Source organism: Nelusetta ayraudi, unplaced genomic scaffold (assembly GCF_046127955.1).
Source record: "Nelusetta ayraudi isolate G7.1 ecotype Tasmania unplaced genomic scaffold, CSIRO-AGI_Nayr_v1 ptg000192l, whole genome shotgun sequence".
Classification (NCBI taxonomy): domain Eukaryota; kingdom Metazoa; phylum Chordata; class Actinopteri; order Tetraodontiformes; family Monacanthidae; genus Nelusetta; species Nelusetta ayraudi.
Window position 1 is genome coordinate 546,185 of NW_027466241.1, and position 18,816 is coordinate 565,000.

An 18,816-nucleotide genomic window follows, 5' to 3' on the forward strand; every position below is an offset into this window, starting at 1 on the left:
GTATTTTTAACCACCTCCTCCTTCTCCTCCGACGCCCCGCCCACTTTTAGCTTTCTGGTCACCACACCGCCACACACGGGAAACAAACTTTGTTGTTGTTGTTTTAAACTTATCCTTATTGTCATTATTATGTTTTACGTTGTATCATCCCGCGTAAACACGCATTGCGTGAGGAAAAGTTGTCAAACAGCAGGAAACATTAAATAGTAATAAATAGTAATACGACATGCGCGCCATGCAAGCGTAAGGGTTACGTAAGATGACTGTTTAGTGTCCCGGGAGAGCATCAGCCAATCGCGCTCCGCGCCGTCGGAAACCCGGCAGAAACAAACCACTTCGACCAAGCTGGCTCCGCTTCTGCATGCCTCACTGTAGAGAGTTACTTCAGTGACTGTGGAAAATATTTATGTTTATCCACGTCATTCACCGTCAAACTGAGGAAACTGAGCAGCGGCAACGTTAACATTAAAGCTAAAGGTGACGTAAGACAGGCTTTAGTCGCTGTCGTACCGCCGGGGCTAACTTTAAGCTAGCCAGAGAGCTAGCTCCCTTCTGCCCTTAGTTCCAGTCATTCCTGGATCTGAAGATCAAATGCAGTCCACTGGAGATGTCCGTGGCTGTCTTCGTAAACTGGAAAGTCTGCTACGGATCATAAAATACCCCGGGAATGTGGATTACAACAGGTAAACACCCGTCGCTGTCTTCTTAGCTAACTTTGGCTACACAGGCGCGTCACTTTTATTATTTCACGTAGTGGCGAACACTCTGATGTTGTTTTCAAGGTCTGCGAAAACACAAACTCACTTAATTTAGAGGCAAATTGAAAATGTTAACAATTGTTTAATACTCTGGACTGAACTTTACCTTTTGGTCAATAACTCTCTGAGAAAACCATTTCTCTCTTTACCTAATTCAAAAAAAAAAAAAAAAAAGACGGAGGAGCCCAAAACTGTCGATCCCCTCTCAGTTTTGCGTTCCCTCTCCTTTGTTTTTGTTTTTTTGGTTGTTGTTTTTTTGTTTGTTTTTTTAAATTTATTTATTAATGTTTTGCTACCAGTGTTGCATGTCGTTCTATCCCGCAGCCTCTCCCAGGGTGACCCTGCAGCTTTCCTCCCCATCGTGAGCTTCACCCTCACTTCCTTCTCTCCACCGTTTGCCGAGCAACTGATGGCAGCTGGACTCGAGCTCACCGGCAAAAGCGACCTCAGATTTACCGACACCTTTTACAAGGCAAGTCACGGAGTGTCGTATCTAGAAGACAGAAGGACGAATCTCCCGACCTCTAGTGGTGAGCACTGCTGTCGTTATCTCTCGCAGGCGCTGCGGGACATCTTCCACAACAAGCCTGTGCTGAGCAAGCAGCAGTTCCTGCAGCCTGGTTTCTCTCAGAGGAAAATCTCCCTGGTGTGTGACGTCATCACTTTGGTCCTGCAGAAACACAATCAGCTGCACAAGGTACAGAGCCTCCCTCCCTCTGGCATTTCACTGTTTGTGTCTCAGCCACAGGGCGCATGACCCAACACTCCAGAGAGTTATGACTGTGTAAGATCAAAGGCTGCGGTGCGTTAGGGTGTTTTCACAGGTGCGTTGATGTCCCTGTGGTCTGATCTCGGGGAGAAATTTTTTTTTTTTTTTTTTACTGTGGTCCTTGTTTATGCTTACTTTACACTCATACTCGTTATACTTAGTTTACGCACAGGAAGCACGTCCTGACAGTAAGAAGTGTTTTCTGAGTGGCGTTGTCGTGGTTACGTGTTGCTAACGGTTGCAGGATTTGTTTTCAGTTTTGGGAGGCTGCGAAACGGGAAATAAAATGAACAATAAAAAAAATGCCTCTGCAATTTCCTCACAGTACCGAGTGTGAATTTCGTGTATTTTTCTGCCACAGGGCAGAGTGAGACACCTCGGCTCACAAAAGGATCGCAGAGAAGACGCTCGTCCAACGCAAACTGAGGCAGAAACTGTGAGTGTGCAGAGTGCAAAAAGAAGTCTGAAGGTTTTACTCTCTTTGCAAAAGAAATATTGTTTTTCATATATTTGAGGACGCGTTTGTGTTTCAGGTGTGTGTCAGGCCTTTTGTTGTCAAACACATCGACAACCTCCCCACGTTTCCCGTCCCCTCTGGGGGAACGCTGCCCTCCGCTGGACACATGGCGGAAGAGCTGGAAGCAGAGCAGGAGGACAAGGAGAACGTCTGCAACGTGAGAATCAGTAACAAGCAACAGCGCACGTGGCGTCAAAACAATCTCTGCATCCATCGGCGTGATGAGATCTGAGATGACACAGGTGATCGGGTGGGTGGACGGACGGATGCGATCAACCTCAAACGCTTGACTCGTCCCTCAGCTGTCGTCTCGGCTGGAGGAGCGTCTCTCGGCGGTGGAGGCTCGGCTGGAGCGTCTCTCCGGCCTGCAGAGCCTCGGCGCGCTGGAGAAGCGACTGGAGGATCTGGAGTGGCAGCGGAACGCAGACAAGGTAGCAGGGAGCAGATATCCAGCCAGCGGCTGGCATTTCGTCCTGGTCTTTGTTGATGCATTGTAACTGTAGGAGCGTTGGAATATTATTATTGTGTGTTTTTTTTTTTTTTTTTTTTATTGTTTTGACTTTCTGACAAAAGCAGCAGTTGGGAAAAGCTTTTATGTTGGGGGCGGGAGAAAATATTTTTTTTTGTTCAAATTCAAATGCTTCATTTTAGTCTGTTGAGCCGTGTTGGAAAAAAGCTACCGCTTTTCTCCAGCAGAGGGAGAAATGTTTTTTTTTAATTTGTTTTTTTTATTAAACTTGACCTGTGTTCTTCGGTTGAGTCCTCTTGCTCTGGTCTTCTCGTTCCTGTCGCGACAGATAAACACGAAAGAGATGATCAGCGTCCCCCGAGACACCTGGGAGAACCTGCTGAGCAGAGTCCTGCTCCTGGAGACCAAGCTGGAGCTCAGCCAAACTCTGGAGGAGGCCAGCGGCTCAAAGGTTCCGCACTGTGATAAGTCTCCCCCTCGCCTGTGTTGTTCTGCCGGCGACCGGCGTCTCCATCCGGTCAGCGAGCTCCTCAGAAATGAGCCAATCGGCTCCACGCGTCACCACCTTCGCTCGTTTCTGAAATCTGCCCATGGTGATGTCAGAAAGGGCAGTGGTACCTCTCTCCCACCCCTGAAACCACCTCATTCTAAGCGTCAGTTGTTGCTTTAGGAAGTTAAAAGCCAGTGTTTCAGCTGCAGGCTGTAAACAGAGGGCTAAACAAGAAGGGTTTTTTTGGATAATCACTCGTCAATCATCACCTGGACATTTAACTGTGCAACAAGTACAACTGCATTGTCGTGTTTGGAATGGACATACACACGCGCGCACTCACCTGCAGCTCCCTGTTTGAAGTGACATGATTGGCTGATGTGGTTGTACCTGCTTAGACAGTAAACTGTGAATGTGACGTCGCTGGGCTGTGTTCCATGTCGTTGGTCTCAGACGAAGGCCTCGCCACAGCGCTCCTGCCTCTCCAGCTCTGCACCTGATGCTCCACAGGTGAGACGAGCGGCCGACACACCTGAGCAAAGAACTGACACTTGAGAAAAGCATTGTTGTGATGTGTGTGTGTGTGTGTGTGCGTGTGTGTGTGTGTGTGCGTGTGTGTGTGCGTGTGCGTGTGCGTGTGCGTGCGTGTGCGTGTGCGTGTGCGTGTGCGTTTGCGTGTGTGTGTGTGTGTGTGTGTGTGTGTTTTCAGGAGGGCCTGAGAGACAGCCTGGAAAGAATCACCATCATGTGAGTGTTTGTGTTGAATCATCAGAGCAGAAAAAAAGTAAACTAAAATAAACACTTGGGTGACTAATGTTGTGACGATTCATAGGAACCTGTTTATTAACCCGTGAACTAAAAAGAAAATATTTAAGAAAAAAAAAACATGTTCACTGTAAAACAGAATTGTAAAGTTGCTGTAAAATGAAAAAAGTTATTCTCTCTGGCAGATTTCCAACCAAGTAAAACATTGACAGTATCTTACTGTGCGAACATGTGATGGCGACGTCTGTGTTCCTGAACCTGCAGGCTGAAGAACACCTCCAGCCTGCTGAAGAACACTGACGCCTCCTCCACTGCCTGCTGACAAATGATGCACTGTGACCTTCCCAATGTGTCAAAGAGGTCAGAGGCAAGCGTCGCCCTTTCATCTGTGCGACCATAATGTTTCCTGTTATCAGTAAATAGTTAGCATGTAACTTCGATCTTGTGCCTAATGTTGAGATTGCTTATTTTTTTGTTTTGTTTTGTGTGTGTGTGAATGGTTGTATGTCTTTCTTTGTATGCCCTGCGATGAACAGGCCACTTGTCCTGGGTGTCCTGGGCTCCAGCAGACCCCCGCCATCCTGAGTGCAGGAGTTAGCTGCTATACAACATGCATGGATGGAATACTTGCCTTTTATAAGATCCAAAAAGTTCTGTTCATGTCTTTTTAAAAAATGCCTCCAGGGGCAAACAAATGTTGTCGTCACCATGAAATGTAAAATTGTAGAATGAAGGTTTTAAGCACACCGTCAAGTTAAACGGCTTTATTTTTGGTATCCTTGTGTCTGTTGTTTTAACAAAAAATCATTTTTTATAATGTTCTTCCGTTCTCCTCAGTTTTGTACATTACAAACATTAGGGTGTAATATTCCAGTATGTCTTATTTTTTTTTTCTCCCCAAAAAAAAAACATAGCTAGTTTTTTTTTTTTGGAGAAAAAAAACTTTTTAAATCATTTTGAAGAGTTTTGTAACTAATTAACGTTCGAACAAATGCTGAGACCAATAAAACGTTCACAAATGTAACACGAAAGCCTCGTTATTGCCTCCCCCTGGTGGCAGGCTTTAGTGCATCCCATCAACCTTCCACCTTTCCACCTGGCAGAGACAACATTCTACTCTCACGCAATGAAAATGTATATACAGGAGTTACCAGATTTGTATTGAGACCTTTCCCTTCCCCGCAGATCTAGGAGGCAGTTTGAACCTCAGTTTGAAACTTGTTTTCCGTTTCATTACACATGAAACGTGGAGATTGCAAATCACAGCTGGACTCTGTGGTTCACAGTGATGTTCCGGCAGGGGAGGCAGGTGAGGTGGGTCCCGCCGGTCACAAAGGAAAAATGCGAACAATGAATGAGAGAAAATCAACTTTCACAACTTAACTGCGCTTCTTGTTTTCTGTATGATTTCAGTATTTCTTTATGGTCGAAATTGCTGGATGTATGCATTTCCTTTGCAAATCGAAAGGTGTATAACTGGTAAGACAGTGAGTGCCACCCCGGTGGCCACGCCACTGCTCCATTCACTCAGGAGTTCCTGAGCAGGTGTCATGTTCCAGTCTGGCCTGTAGAAGGCGGTGGAGGATAATACAAACTAGAGCGTTCCATTCCTCTTTTCCTCTGGTTGAATCAGGATGTGATGCAGCTTATAGAACTGAAATCTCTCCCCTTTTTTATTGATTACCCACAAACCCCTGCTAATAACACACATGCGCGCGCACTCACCTGCAGCTCCCTGTTTGAAGCGACATGATTGGCTGATGTGGTTGTACCTGCTTAGACAGTAAACTGTGAATGTGACGTCGCTGGGCTGTGTTCCATGTCGTTGGTCTCAGACGAAGGCCTCGCCACAGCGCTCCTGCCTCTCCAGCTCTGCACCTGATGCTCCACAGGTGAGACGAGCGGCCGACACACCTGAGCAAGGAACTGACACTTGAGAAATGTGACAAATAAAAATCTTTAAATCTTAAACTACTGAAGGTCACATTGCAAAATAAGCTCCTATTTTGATTTCATATATTTCTACAGCTGACTCCGGCGGAGTCAGTGCTGCATCCGTAATGGACGTTACCGCGCGCCACTAATGGATGCGGCCTGACCGGCTGGCTGAGGCACCGCCCCACAGAAACTGATGCAAGGGAAGAATTTACTGGTTGCGATCGATCGAGGGAAGGAGCTTAATCATAGACGGAGAGAAGAAGAAGATGGCGGAGCCAGAGGCAGCAGCTCAGCCGAACAGGTAACCAGTCCAAAGCGGTTCCGTCTCTGCTTCATTTGAAGTGACAGCATGTTGCAATTGATGGATTGATTGATTGATTGACTGATTTGAGTGATTTTTGGAACTTTTGCGGAGATGATTTGGGAGCATCGACAAATTGTAAATGGCACAAAGTCATCGGCTGTGAAAGAAAAAAAACAGAGTGTGTCCTAAGAAGTAACTCTGTGTGTGTGTGTGTGTGTGTGTGTGTGTGTGTGTGACATATATCCAGTGTGGCGAGGAAGGACTTCCTGGACTCAGATTATTACTTCATGGCCGTGGCTTCCCTGGCAGCCCAGAGGAGCAGAGACCCCAGTACACAGGTCAGGTGACTTCCTGTACCAGTCTGTCACACCAATTCTACAGGACCATCCAGTTTTGTCCTGGTCGATTAACAAAACATTGAAAACTTGTGGCAACTTGCCCAGGGCGGCACCCTGCCTTCGCGCTGTGACGTTTGGCATCAGCTTCAGCAGATCACCGCAACCCTATGTGCAGGAGGAAGCGGGTATTGAAAATGGATGGATGTAATGGAAAAAAAAACAACTTCAGCTTGTGACGATTAAAAAAAAAAAAAAACTTTAATTTAGTCGAAGATGGGTTCACTCTCTCACCCCCCCCTGCAGGTCGGCGCCTGCATTGTCAACCAGGAAAACAAGATCGTGGGCATCGGTTACAACGGCATGCCTAATGGCTGCAGCGACGACCTGCTGCCGTGGTCGCGCTCTGCCAAGGACCGACTGGACACCAAGTACCCGTATGGTGAGAGAGGGCGAGTGAGAGAGAGACAGAGAGCAGCAACAACCCCCCCCCCCCCCACTTCACTTTTCTGCTCCTATTGATTTGAATAAGGAATGGAACGATGCCTCCATTCACTCAGGAGTTCCTGAGCAGGTGTCATGTTCCAGTCTGGCCTGTAGAGGGCGGTGGAGGATAATACAAACGAGAGCGTTCCATTCCTCTTTTCCTTCCTCTGGTTGAATCAGGATGTGATGCAGCTTATAGAACTGAAATCTCTCCCCTTTTTTATTGATTACCCACAAACCCCTGTTAATAACCCCTCCCCCTTCCAACCTCCACCCCCCAGTGTGCCACGCCGAGCTCAACGCCATCATGAACAAGAACAGCGCTGACTTGCAGGGCTGCAGCATGTACGTGGCGCTGTTCCCCTGCAACGAGTGCGCCAAGCTCATCATCCAGGCCGGTGGGTCGCGACCTTTGACCCTTTGACATGATTAAAAAACAAAAAAACAAAAAAAATCTTCTGCATCTCTTAACCTTCATTTGTTGTTTCCATCGTCTCTCAAGTCGACCTGAACTGACTGATTCCCCCAGTCAGTGAGTTTGTCTTGTTTTTTAGCGGCGCCCCCTGTTGTTTGTCTCCCCTGCACAGGTATCAAGAAGGTGATCTTTCTGTCGGACAAGTACCACGACACTCCGGAGTCAGAGGCCTCCAGGCGGATGTTCGCCAGGGCAGGGATCAAGTGCAGGTGAGGACACGGCGCCCCCTGTCTACACTCCATGTGAAGTTGGTTTCCTGGGAGCTCAAAATTCTTTTCAAATGTAGAAGAGACACTGAACATTATTATTATCTTTCAAATGGCTGCAGTTTTTACTTCTTTTTTTCTCCTCACCTCCTCCACCCCCCACCTAGAGGTGAGCAGGAGAGCCTAAAGGTGGGTGGCAGTGAGGCATCATGTTAAACACCAGCTGCAGGAAAACACTTTCTAATTTGATTGATTGATTGATTTATTCATGTGGCTCTATTTATGTTATTCTCTTCTTTTCTTATCTTTCGTCTCTCCCCAACGGGACTGCTGAACACCGACACACAACAAAGCATCTTTCACCCTGTCGATCGTTTCCTCCTCACACCTGAGCTCACATGTAAATCTTTTCTCCACTCCCCCCCCCGTGTGTTGTCCGCAGGCAGTTCCAGCCCAAGAGGAACAAGATCATCATTGACTTAACGACAAATGAAAATGTTTAACGAGTCCTGCCTGCTTTGCGCAAAAGGAGGAGAGAAAACAAAAGGTCAAAGATGCCTCGACTTTGCCGACGCTGCCTCCACTCTGGTGTTTTGATTCGCTGGAAGTTGTTGATCAGGTCACCAACCTTTTCAAAAACAGGGAGCTACTTCTTGGGTTCTGATTAATGCAAAGGGCTTAGGGTTAATGATTTAGCACCACAGCAACATTTATTCTGCTTATTCTATGTATTCTGCAAGCTCATCTGTAATCACTACGATGGTGTCTTTATCCATGGTAACAATGTGCTTTTGGGGAAACGTAATAAACAGCTGCTGGTTTGAAAAATAAGCACGTCTTTCTTCTGAGTGAGTGAGCGAGTGACGTTGAGATGCGGAGGACAAATTTCGCATCCTTCGAGATGTGACAATCAGTGGGCCTCTAACCTATAACCTTTAACCATTGATAGGGGTTAAGTGGGACCAACTATTAAAGAGAAACTGCCTTTTTATCTCCTTTTACACACACACACACACACACACACACACACACACACACACACACGCTAATATACTGTAGTCAAGCATAAATAAACGCAAAGATGATTTATGAAACACACAAATTAATAATTTAGATTATTAGACAATAAATATATAAATATAATTCATTTATGAAAATAAAACCGTATTTATTTCCCCACATATTTAATTATTTCATGATTCTTCAATGTTTTCTAAAGAGGTGGCTTTTCTGACGCCTGCAACATCTATTTGATCTTACGAAGATGGAAAAACTGTCATCAGTTTGTGCACTGGTTTTAAAAGACTCTCTGCTTAGAAAAGTGGAATCTGTCGCTCCCTTGTGTCCTTTTGCGACTTTGGCTACTTTTTCTAAGCGTTTTTTTTTTTTTTTAACTTCTTCCGCCTGGTGTGAAGCACAAACTCAACACAATTATGTGAATTTAAGACAAAGTGCATTAAAAGATATTGTTACTTACATGTTTTTTTCTAATAATTCTATAATTTATAATATAATATCGCCGTGACCCTGAGTGTAGGATCAAGCGGGTATTAAAAATGGATGGATGGATAATATAATATTCAGCTTGGTAACCTGACACATATAAGAGTGGTCGGGTTGGCGTCACACACTGCGTCTCATGCTGCAGATGAACTATGATAGGACGGTAATTTCTGTGAGTTTCGGGTTAATTAAAGTTTTATTTATTTATTTATTTATTTATTTTTATTGGAGAAAACACAATCTCAATTTGTCAAAAACGACGTATTTCATTTATTTTATTTCGGAGGGAGTCGGAATGTTTTTTGACCGACTGGCTAAGGGAACGCCCCCCGGAAACGAACGCGCGGGAAGCACTTCCTGGTTGCGAACGTGGACGCGGGAAGCTGAAGGCAGTAGCGGACGCAGCCGAGTGAAGGAGCTGAAGCCCGGTCCGACACACCGACAGACGATGGAGGAGCCTCAGACAGCAGCTCAGCCGAACGGGTAATCAGTCCGAACCGGTTCCGTCTCTGTCGCGCGTGAAGTAACAACACGTGGCTGTTTTCAGAGAAGTCAAGTCGGGAGTTTGGAACGTCTGCGGAGATAGTTTAGGGAGTGTCGACAAATTGCACGTGGCACAAAGTGCAAAATGTCTTCGTGCTAAACTCGCCAAAGTTCCTTAGAAGATGGTTGCACCTGCTGTGGCCAACTGTGGTCTGGTGAATCCAAGGGCAGGGAAAATATTCCAGTGGCTGTGGAAAAACTGTCATTTCACATTCCAGAAGCCGTATTGTCATTTGTTGGTTTACCCTGGTGCTCAAACAATGTTCGTAGCAGACAGGACAGCAGTTCCACACGTTGAGCGCCAAGAAGAGGAAAATAACTCCCAAAAAGAATGGTGCCTTACTGGTTCAGCGTGGTGTGAGAAGTAACTGGGTCGTGTGTGTGTGTGCGTGCGTGTGTGTTATTCCAGGAGTGTGCCCACCACCACCAGGAAGAGGGAGGACTACCTGGAGTGGCCCGAGTACTTCATGGCCGTGGCCTTCTTGTCAGCCCAGAGGAGCAAAGACCCCAGTTCGCAGGTAGGTCAGGTCACTTCCTGTACCAGTCTGTCGCCAGGGCGACGCCACCATGCCAACTGGTTCTGAAAGTCCCTCCAGTGTCGTTCTGGCCTACAAATAAAACAAAATAAACTTTTTCCTGCATGCAAAATTAAAATCCATTTAACAACTTCAACTTGGGAGGATTTATTATTATTATTATTATTATTATTATTATTATTATTATTATTATTATTTTTTTTTTAATCTAAAATACTCTCTCTCGCCCCCTGCAGGTTGGCGCCTGCATTGTCAACCAGGAAAACAAGATCGTGGGCATCGGTTACAACGGCATGCCTAATGGCTGCAACGACGACCTGCTGCCGTGGTCGCGCTCTGCCGAGGACCGACTGGACACGAAGTACCCGTATGGTGAGAGAGGGCGAGTGAGTGAGAGAGAGAGAGAGTGAGAGAGAGCAGCAACAACCCCCCCCTACTTCACTTTTCTGCTCCTATTGATTTGAATCAGGAATGGAACGATGCCTCCATTCACTCAGGAGTTCCTAAGCAGGTGTCATGTTCCAGTCTGGCCTGTAGAGAGCGGTGGAGGATAATACAAACTAGAGCGTTCCATTCCTCTTTTCCTCTGGTTGAATGAGGATGTGATGCAGCTTATAGAACTGAAATCTCTCCCCTTTTTTATTGATTACCCCCAAACCCCTGCTAATAAACCCCTCCCCCCTCCACCCCCCAGTGTGCCACGCCGAGCTCAACGCCATCATGAACAAGAACAGCGCCGATGTGAAGGGCTGCAGCATGTACGTGGCGCTGTTCCCCTGCAACGAGTGCGCCAAGCTCATCATCCAGGCCGGTGGGTCGCGACCTTTGACCCTTTGACATGACTTTAAAAAAACAAAACAAAACCAAAAAATCTTCTGCATCTCTTCACCTTCATTTGTTGTTTCCATCGTCTCTCAAGTCGACCTCAACTGACTGATTGCCCCAGTCAGTGAGTTCGTCTTGTTTTTTAGCGGCGCCCCCTGCTGTTTGTCTCCCCTGCGCAGGTATCAAGGAGGTGATCTTCCTGTCGGACAAGTACCACGACACTCCGGAGATGGTGGCCTCCAGACTGCTGCTCAGCATGGCAGGGATCCAGTTCAGGTGAGGACACGGCGCCCCCTTCCACCACTGCTTCCAGGGTTCTGGTTGCAAAGCGGTGTGAAAGTTCCCGAGTTCGCCTGAGACGCGGCGAGGATCTTTCTGCCGCACAAGTTTTAGAATTCGGGTCAAACCGTCTCCGGAGGTTTCGCCTCCTCCCAGCTTTCTTTCCCATCCTGCTCTCACTTCTGTCAAGAAAGGAGCAACCCTCCAGAGAGCCGAGCGTCTGCGGATGATTTCACCTGTGCAGCTGAAGGTTCAGTGATTCAGGAGTTGAGGGGAAGAAGCGAGAGAAGATTAGAGGAAAGGAGGAAAGGAGGAAAGTTTAACTGCCCTTCACACTGATGGCTGTTTCACTGCGGCTGAAAGACGCTGAGCACTTAGCACCATCTAGTGGACGGACAAGTCAGTTGCTACCATTTTATCATCCAGAACACCAGAGGGTGAGTTTACATTGGAGGATTTTTATTTATTTATTTTTTTTATAGTTTAGATTTTGAATTCCGTTCACTTTAACCGCCCTGGACCAGCATCAGGTCCTGGTCCTAGTGCTGGTCCAGGTCCTGGTCCTGGTCCAGGGTCCTAGTGCTTGTCCAGGTCTAAGTTCAGGTCCTGGATCTTAACCTGGTCCTACTCTAGGTTCAGCTTTAAGTCCAGGTCCAGGGTCAGGGTCCTTGTGTTTGTCCGGGTCCGGGTCCTGGTCCAGGGACCTAGTCCTGATCCTGGTCCAGGTTGCTAGTACCGGTTTAGGTCCTGGTTCTGGTCCAGGACCTGAATAGGGAATAGGACCAGATTCAGGTTTAGGTCCTGGTCCAGGGTCCTAGTGCTGGTCCAGGTCATCCAACATGCAAACCTTTGGCAAATTTAAATGTGTGAATCAGTCCTGCAGGATTTGCTGTGGCGCCTGAGGGTTGAAGAGCCGGGAGGAGAATCAACAGCCTGCAGACGTGCAGTCAGGCGGCTCTGGCAGGCAGTGCTCTTTAATTAATATCGATTCTCAACATAAAACATCGAACATTATTATTATCTTTCAAATGGCTGCATGCAGTTTTCTTCTCTCCCCCCCCGCCCCCTTCCCTCCTCTACCTCTAGAGGTGGCAGTGAGGCAGCGTGTTAAACACCAGCTCTTCATGAAATGTAAATATCCTGTTTTTTTTCCCTTTCTCACTTTTGGAATATTTTATTCTATTTTCATATTTCTTTATTTCTTATTAATTAATCTAATCTTCCTGCTCTTTGCGCTGTGATGATGCAAATTTCCCCAATGTGGGATTGTTAAAGGCGTCCTGTTCTATTCTATTCTGTTCGGTTCCGTCAGCTGCAGGAAAAACTTCCTTCCTCATCGTGTTTAGTTATTTATTTATTTATTTATTTATTTATTTATTTATGTAGTTTCACTGTTGTTAATGTTTTCCTTCCCCGTTTTCTTCTCTTGCCTTCGGTCCGTCTCGCCCCAGCGGGTCTGGCCAACCCGGACGCTGACACACAACAAAGCGTCTTTCATCGCGCCGTTTGTTTCCACCTCACACCTGAGCTCACATGTGCACCCCCCCCCCCCACATTCTCTGCCCCCCCCCCTCCCTCGCTGTGTTGTCTGCAGGCAGTTCAAGCCCAAGAGGACGGAGATCGTCATTGATTTTAATTCCATCAACGGCTCAGGAATGCTGAACGGCGCCACCGAGTGAGAGATGCAAGAGGGAGGAGGGGTGGGGGGGGGGGGGGGGTGGAGAGGGGGGGGGGATGAAACGGGCCTTTGATCGAGTCCCGCCTGCGTGTTTCCGGCCCCCCCGCTTCGTCCAGAGACGGAGAGCGAAGAGAAAAAGGAGTCAAGGATGCTGCGACTTTGCCGCCTCTCTGCGGTTTTGATTGGCCGGATGTTGTAGACGCTTTAATTCACGGCTTCGCGGGGGAAGGCCGCCGTCGTCGGAGTCGTCGGAGGGGTCGAGGACTCGGAGAAACGAAGCAGCTTCTCTTTCTTTAGGACAGAGAAAGTTTCCACAAGATTTGGAGGCGTTTGTGCAACTTGAACTGCAGCAGCCGAGGTTTTTTGTTTTTTGTTTTTTGTTTTTGTGTCTCTAAACACTAAGATTGTGCCTCTGTCAACGGTGGCAATGCGTCTCGGGGCTTTCGCTGAAATTAGTTTTAATGTCAATCGTTCACCTGTTTTTAATTTTCTGTGATGTTTGAGTTTTTATTTTTTATTTTTACATCTTTGGGAGAAGCCTGCTGATTAAACAGCAGCTGGTTTGAAGAATAAAAACACTCTTCTGAGTGAGTCAGTGAGTTGAGATGTTAATGGACCTCGACGCGTCCCTGTCACAACACCTTGGTGGAGTTCAGGCCGATTAAAGCATTCCTATTTAATTATGTCACTTAATCAATGCAGTTTTCACAATGTCAAATTTAAGGTTTTTACATTCGCAACCATGTGAAATCCAAATGTTTACGGATAAATATCATATGAATACATACCATTTTAAATACTGAAATCTCCATCCATCCATCCATCCAGTTCAAATACTTAACATTATAAAAAAACTATTTTTTTCTTCAGTGGTCATTTAGCTCAGTAGGGTTTGAAGACGGGGCTAGCGTTAGCAAGCTCTTAATAAAAAGTTTCAAACCTTAAATGATATAAAGTAAAATTCCATGTACAAAAAGCAAAGTACGTTTGCCAGATATAATTTGTACACAAAAACAAAGTGATGTAGTGATGTAGTATTAAATGTAAAGGTTAACATTCCAGTTTTCTCTTTGTCCGACAAACTCTTCCGCGTCCGCCGAGGAGCTGAACATAACCGAAATGCGGCACTGAAGAAGTACAAACGCGAGTTTCAAGAATTTTTATTCTTTACCGTAGAAACACTGTACATAAATTACTTTCTCTGAGACTAATTTGGATGTATGTATAAGTGGAATTTCTCAGCTTTAAAAATGAAAAGACATAAAACGTCAGCGTCGTTCAACGTCTCTGAAATGTCGGTGTTGTGACGTCAACTCTCTTCCAAAACTCAAAAGTTACCGTCCTCTTTTTTTTCCCCCTTTCGACATGATTAAAACTCCGGCTTCCAGTCTTTAAAAACAAACAAACAAACAAAAAAAATTCCACAAACACACACGCACATTTTAAAAATAAAAAATTCCTCTATCAGAGTACAGAGACCCACAATCAATGAGAGAAAACATCCACATCGATTTTTGATTACTGTTAGTCGCTAACAACGTTGTCGTCGGCGATGCCCCGCCCCCTTTTCGTCGGGGGGAGAAACGGGCACGCCGGAGAAGACAGGCGAGGATTGGCTACTGCTCAGGGCAAACCCCGCCCTTCTCCTCCTGGCCCCGCCCCCTTTCCGAGCCACGACAACTTGTTTCTATTGCAAGCAAACACTACTACCTCTGACCAATCAGAGCACAAGGTCTACGTATGATGCACTTCTGCAAAAAAAAGGGGGGAGGAGGAGTCAACAAAGTGTGAGTCCACAGAGTCCCGGGGCGCCGCCTCCTCCTCCTCCCTCCCTCCCTCACACACACACACACACACACACACACACACACACACACACACACACACACACACACACACACACACACACACGCGCGCTCGCGCACACACACGACCGCTGGATCTGTCTTGATAGACCTTGTAGCTGCAGGTGGCGTTGGGGTGGACTGGCTGTAAACACGGAGCTAACACACCAACTGAAGAAATAAAAAAATGAAACTAAAACACAAAACTTAAAGTTTTGGCGCTTCTTGGGTTTTTAGTCCCGATGGTGTTTCGTTCCTGTGGCCGTGGAGCAGTAATAGTAGTAGTAGTAGTAGTAGTAGTAGTAGTAGTGGTATAGGTAACAGCATGTAAACACATTTTTGTTCATGTCCATGTCCCCTTTTAATCAAATATCAAGTTTACATAATAGAAAACAGAACAAACTAAAAAAAAAAAAAAAAAAAAGTCTTTTTTTTCTCTTTTTTCTCCTTCGTACAAATTGTAGTTCTTTTTTTTTGTGTGCCTTTTCTCTTAGCGAGAGAGTCCACAGCAGTTTCAGCGCCCAGACAGGCTGGCGTCGGCCTGTGAGTCAGAATGAAGTGGGCGGGGCAGACGTGGGGATCCACGGAGCGGGACGGGCGCGATACCTGAAACACCTGTCGGGGGGCGCCGACAGTTCACAACTGCCGCAAAGTTGTCTAAATGCTTATGGGGTGGTCGGTTGGTCGGTCAGGCGAGCGGTTGGGTGTGTGTTTGTGTCAGTGTGTGTGCGCGCGTGTGTGTGTGTGTGTGTGTGTGTGTGGGTTGCTCACACCGTCACACCGAGGGCGGCGCCGTAGGAGTAGGCATGCGATCAGGCGGTTTGAAGGCAAACAACAGGGCGAAAGAAAAAAAGAAAGTAAAGAATTCAAAAGGCATTTTTGTTGAAAACCTTCTTCTTCTTCCTCTTCTTCTTCTTCTTCTTCCTCTTCTTCCTCTTCACGGCCTCATGAGATGCTCCGGCTCTGACAACTAATCATCAATCAAGCCATCAGTGCGGGGAAAAAAAAAACAAAACAAAAAAAAAAACAATCCTTCAAAAGTCTTTTTTTCCCCCCTCTGTCTTCTTTGTTTGTGTTTCCCCAACCAACAAGCTAGCTTAGCCAGTTTTTCCCGACGCTCCCACACACGCACACATACGAATCCCCGCTTCCCAATCAGAAATTCCGCGTTGGGGTCTCTGTCACAAAAAAAAAAATAATAATAATCTTGCCGCAAGAAAAGACCCAAGCGGCGTTACCTGCGGCCGATCTCGCTCTGCCGCAGGAACTGGATGTTGTTGGCGCTGTCGGCTAACTCGGGGTACTGCTCGATGGACAGCACGTAGTAGCCGTCGTAGCCCAGCACCTTGCCGCCGCTCAGCAGCTGCCTCTTCTCGCCCTCCGTCCACAGGCGCACGCCCTCCTCGCCGTCTCGCACCCGCTGCTGCTCGCGGGCCCAGGCGCCCGACAGCGCCCTCTGCCTGGCGTGCTCCAGCACGCGCGCCTTCTCCTCGTCCAGCGTGGTGCCGTAGCGCACGTGCAGCGCCAGGGCGCCGTGCTGCAGCTCCACGTCGGCGAAGCGGCGCGTGCGCCCGCCCAGCACGGTGGTGGACTGCGAGACGGTCACGTTGACGCCGTTCTCCAGCGACCTCCGACCCGAGGTCAGCCGCAGGGCGCCCAGGTCGTTCTCCGGCAGGCTGGTCTTGATGAAGTAGTGCGTGTCGCGGCCCTCCACCGTGTAGTGCAGGTCCTCCAGGTAGAAGGCGTTGTTGAGCACCGCCGCCACCTTGATGCAGTCCTCGTTGGCCACGTTGAGGGCGTTGGTGAGCACGCGGCCCTGCACCACCGCCAGCATCACGCCGCGGCCCACCAGCGAGCGCACGGTGGCGAACCACAGCCAGGGCCGCCGGGCGTGGTCGGAGCGGCGGCTGTGCGGCTGGATCTCCGGCATGCGCTCGAAGGAGAGGAAGGCCTGCGACTGGCGGGTCACTTCCTGCTGCACGCCCGAGATGGACTGGGGAGAGAGGGGTGGGGGGGGGGTTCATGAATATGGTTGTATTGGGACAAATGAATGGACTTGCAATATGGCTACGCGTCCATTCTTTTCCAGTGGCTGCTTGAGGTACTGCCCCCCCCCCAAAAAAAAGCATTTTGTCATATAGACTGCAATGCAAAAACGCATCTATTGCAGATTTTACAGTCGCGGTCTTTCAGTTAGTTAGTAGGCCAGAAAATTGCCAGAGAATATTCGCAGCATGACGTCACGGCGACGTACGTGCTGCTGTGTCTCAGCTAGCTCATCTGCCTGATGCGTCCTATTGCATCACAGGAGTTACACCGGCATGCTGTGAAGTGCTACATGCTCTACGGGCCCACAGTGTGGACGCCAAAGACCTGGCAGTCAGGTCGTCAAATCGTAGCGCTACATTTTGATGCCGTATCCAGCTAACGTTAGCAGTGTTTACTTTTTCCAATTTCACACGGCTGTGATGGTTTAAGGCTGAACACCCCAGACATCCACGTGCAGCCAACGTCCCTCATTCAAAAGTGTGTTCATTTGGTTCCTGATTAAGATGCTCCAGTAAGAACTGCATTAAAATGGACGGGAATATTGTCCTGAAATACAAAATGGCAAAATCTTCAAAGATGCAAATCAAAACGTGATGAACTGCCGTTAAAGTCAGAGATTGAGTCGGGAATTTTGGTCCAAATTTTGGTCCACGATGAGACCATGATGGTGGATGGACGTCACGGCGGTAAGACGCTGTAAGTGCAGTGATGACATGGGAGTTTTGTCGGGCGGAAACGAAGAAAATACCAACATAAATTTGATCGGTCCACGATTTTCCTTCATCCAGTTTTCCCCTGACACAAAAATCACCAATCACCACAGAGGGGCGGCGGTCGAATAAAAAGTTCCCTGAGACGATCTGCCGCTCCCATCGCTCCATCTCATCACGCAGTTTTCTCTCCACCTCAGCAGCCATCTCCTGGTAATTTTCACTTTTCTCCACTTCGTTGACTCTCATGACTCAGTTTTTTTTTTTTCCCTAACATTTCCCTCATTTTCACTTTGTTGCTCAATGATGGTTCTGCCACTTTTTTTTGATCCTGCTGCTACTTTTCTCCGTCTGTCTCTGTTCTTTTTAAGTGGGACCCGACATTACACAAAAGAACACAAATATGTTGTCGTGTTTTTTTCTTTTTCGGTTTCATTCTATTTTTTGGGGTGCGAGTCCTGGAAACTGAACTGTCCAGGATGAAACGTACCGGCAGGTCGTCCCACAGCTGGCTCTTCTTCATCTCCAACGACGGCTGCGTCAAGTCGAACTTGGGGATGGGGAACCCTGGGATGGCGTTGTGCAGGTGGAACCCAAAGGTCACCAGCCAGATGTTGATGTCTGCAACGTGGGGATGGGGTCAGAGGTCGGAGGTTTTTGAAGACGGCTTGCATGTGAATCATTGGCTCTCTGGGGAGCTTGCTAGGTCCTCGTAGACCACGAGGCCCGGCGGGAACAGCTTCCTGTGTCTGTGGTTTGGGTTCACTCCTTACCTGTGACGTACTCTTTGACCTGGTGGACTTTGCTGATGGGGTTGTTTCCTCGGAACATGTACAGGTTGAAGGGTTGGGGGTCTCGGCCGACGCGCGTCCACGTGCTGATGTCCGGCGTGGTCCACCTGCAAACACACACGGTCTGGTCAGACTGAGGAGGCGGAGCCGGTGACGGGCCAGGCCTTAGCGATCCACTCCTCAAGAGGCTCTGTGTTGCTCCAGTGAGCCACCTGGTGGACAGAAGTCTTAGAGCGGGCAAAAACCATTTGGACGAAATGAGACCTTCTCAAGGTTGGGTTACCTTATTGTGATTAAAGATATACATGATCAAGGATCAGGTATGTCATCATCATTATTATGATTCTATTCACAATCTTGGGAAACTCCTCTCTGTCACTGTGGTCAGAAGGAAAGACGTGACAAACTACCACCATCAGTAGTGACAGTGCAGGACCAACGCAGCGTTTCCTTGCCAGATATTTATCTCGAGTCTTTGCCAGATTGCAATGGACCTTGCCGGGGACGACTCGTCTGATCTAATCTGGATCTGCTCTGGATCTGAGG

General features: G+C 47.6%; 4 protein-coding genes across 6 annotated transcripts in view; 3 read left to right on the plus strand and 1 right to left on the minus strand.

Moving 5' to 3' along the window:
- The first annotated feature begins 152 nt into the window (after positions 1 to 152).
- Positions 153 to 4,533, plus strand: cep44 (centrosomal protein 44). Its single transcript, XM_076015619.1, has 10 exons — positions 153 to 683; positions 1,083 to 1,230; positions 1,318 to 1,455; positions 1,889 to 1,963; positions 2,061 to 2,201; positions 2,347 to 2,475; positions 2,842 to 2,964; positions 3,457 to 3,513; positions 3,713 to 3,750; positions 4,033 to 4,533. The coding sequence occupies exons 1-10, from the start codon at positions 592 to 594 to the stop codon at positions 4,088 to 4,090; spliced, it is 999 nt and encodes a 332-aa protein (XP_075871734.1). The 5' UTR covers positions 153 to 591; the 3' UTR covers positions 4,091 to 4,533.
- Positions 4,534 to 5,808: 1,275 nt separating this feature from the next.
- On the plus strand, positions 5,809 to 8,207 carry LOC142881386 (deoxycytidylate deaminase-like). Its single transcript, XM_076015659.1, has 6 exons — positions 5,809 to 6,007; positions 6,258 to 6,348; positions 6,652 to 6,787; positions 7,113 to 7,229; positions 7,419 to 7,515; positions 7,955 to 8,207. Exons 1-6 carry the CDS (start codon positions 5,973 to 5,975, stop codon positions 8,013 to 8,015), a joined length of 537 nt encoding a protein of 178 aa, XP_075871774.1. The 5' UTR covers positions 5,809 to 5,972; the 3' UTR covers positions 8,016 to 8,207.
- Positions 8,208 to 9,339: 1,132 nt separating this feature from the next.
- On the plus strand, positions 9,340 to 13,475 carry LOC142881348 (deoxycytidylate deaminase-like). The gene is made up of 6 exons (XM_076015618.1): positions 9,340 to 9,498; positions 9,968 to 10,076; positions 10,331 to 10,466; positions 10,789 to 10,905; positions 11,099 to 11,195; positions 12,793 to 13,475. The coding sequence occupies exons 1-6, from the start codon at positions 9,464 to 9,466 to the stop codon at positions 12,875 to 12,877; spliced, it is 579 nt and encodes a 192-aa protein (XP_075871733.1). The 5' UTR covers positions 9,340 to 9,463; the 3' UTR covers positions 12,878 to 13,475.
- A 545-nt stretch (positions 13,476 to 14,020) lies between these two features.
- Positions 14,021 to 18,816, minus strand: part of tenm3 (teneurin transmembrane protein 3) — a 36,153-nt gene continuing 31,357 nt past the window's right edge. For 2 of the 3 annotated variants that reach the window (XM_076015615.1, XM_076015617.1), the window contains 4 exons: positions 18,253 to 18,377; positions 17,970 to 18,100; positions 14,766 to 16,713; positions 14,021 to 14,704 (listed from right to left, as the gene is read on the minus strand). In XM_076015615.1, coding sequence (XP_075871730.1) covers positions 15,955 to 16,713; positions 17,970 to 18,100; positions 18,253 to 18,377 — 1,015 coding nt within the window. In that variant the 3' untranslated portion in view covers positions 14,021 to 14,704; positions 14,766 to 15,954. The remainder of the gene's footprint in view (positions 14,705 to 14,765; positions 16,714 to 17,969; positions 18,101 to 18,252; positions 18,378 to 18,816) is intronic. The other variant, XM_076015616.1, reaches the window with a different exon arrangement.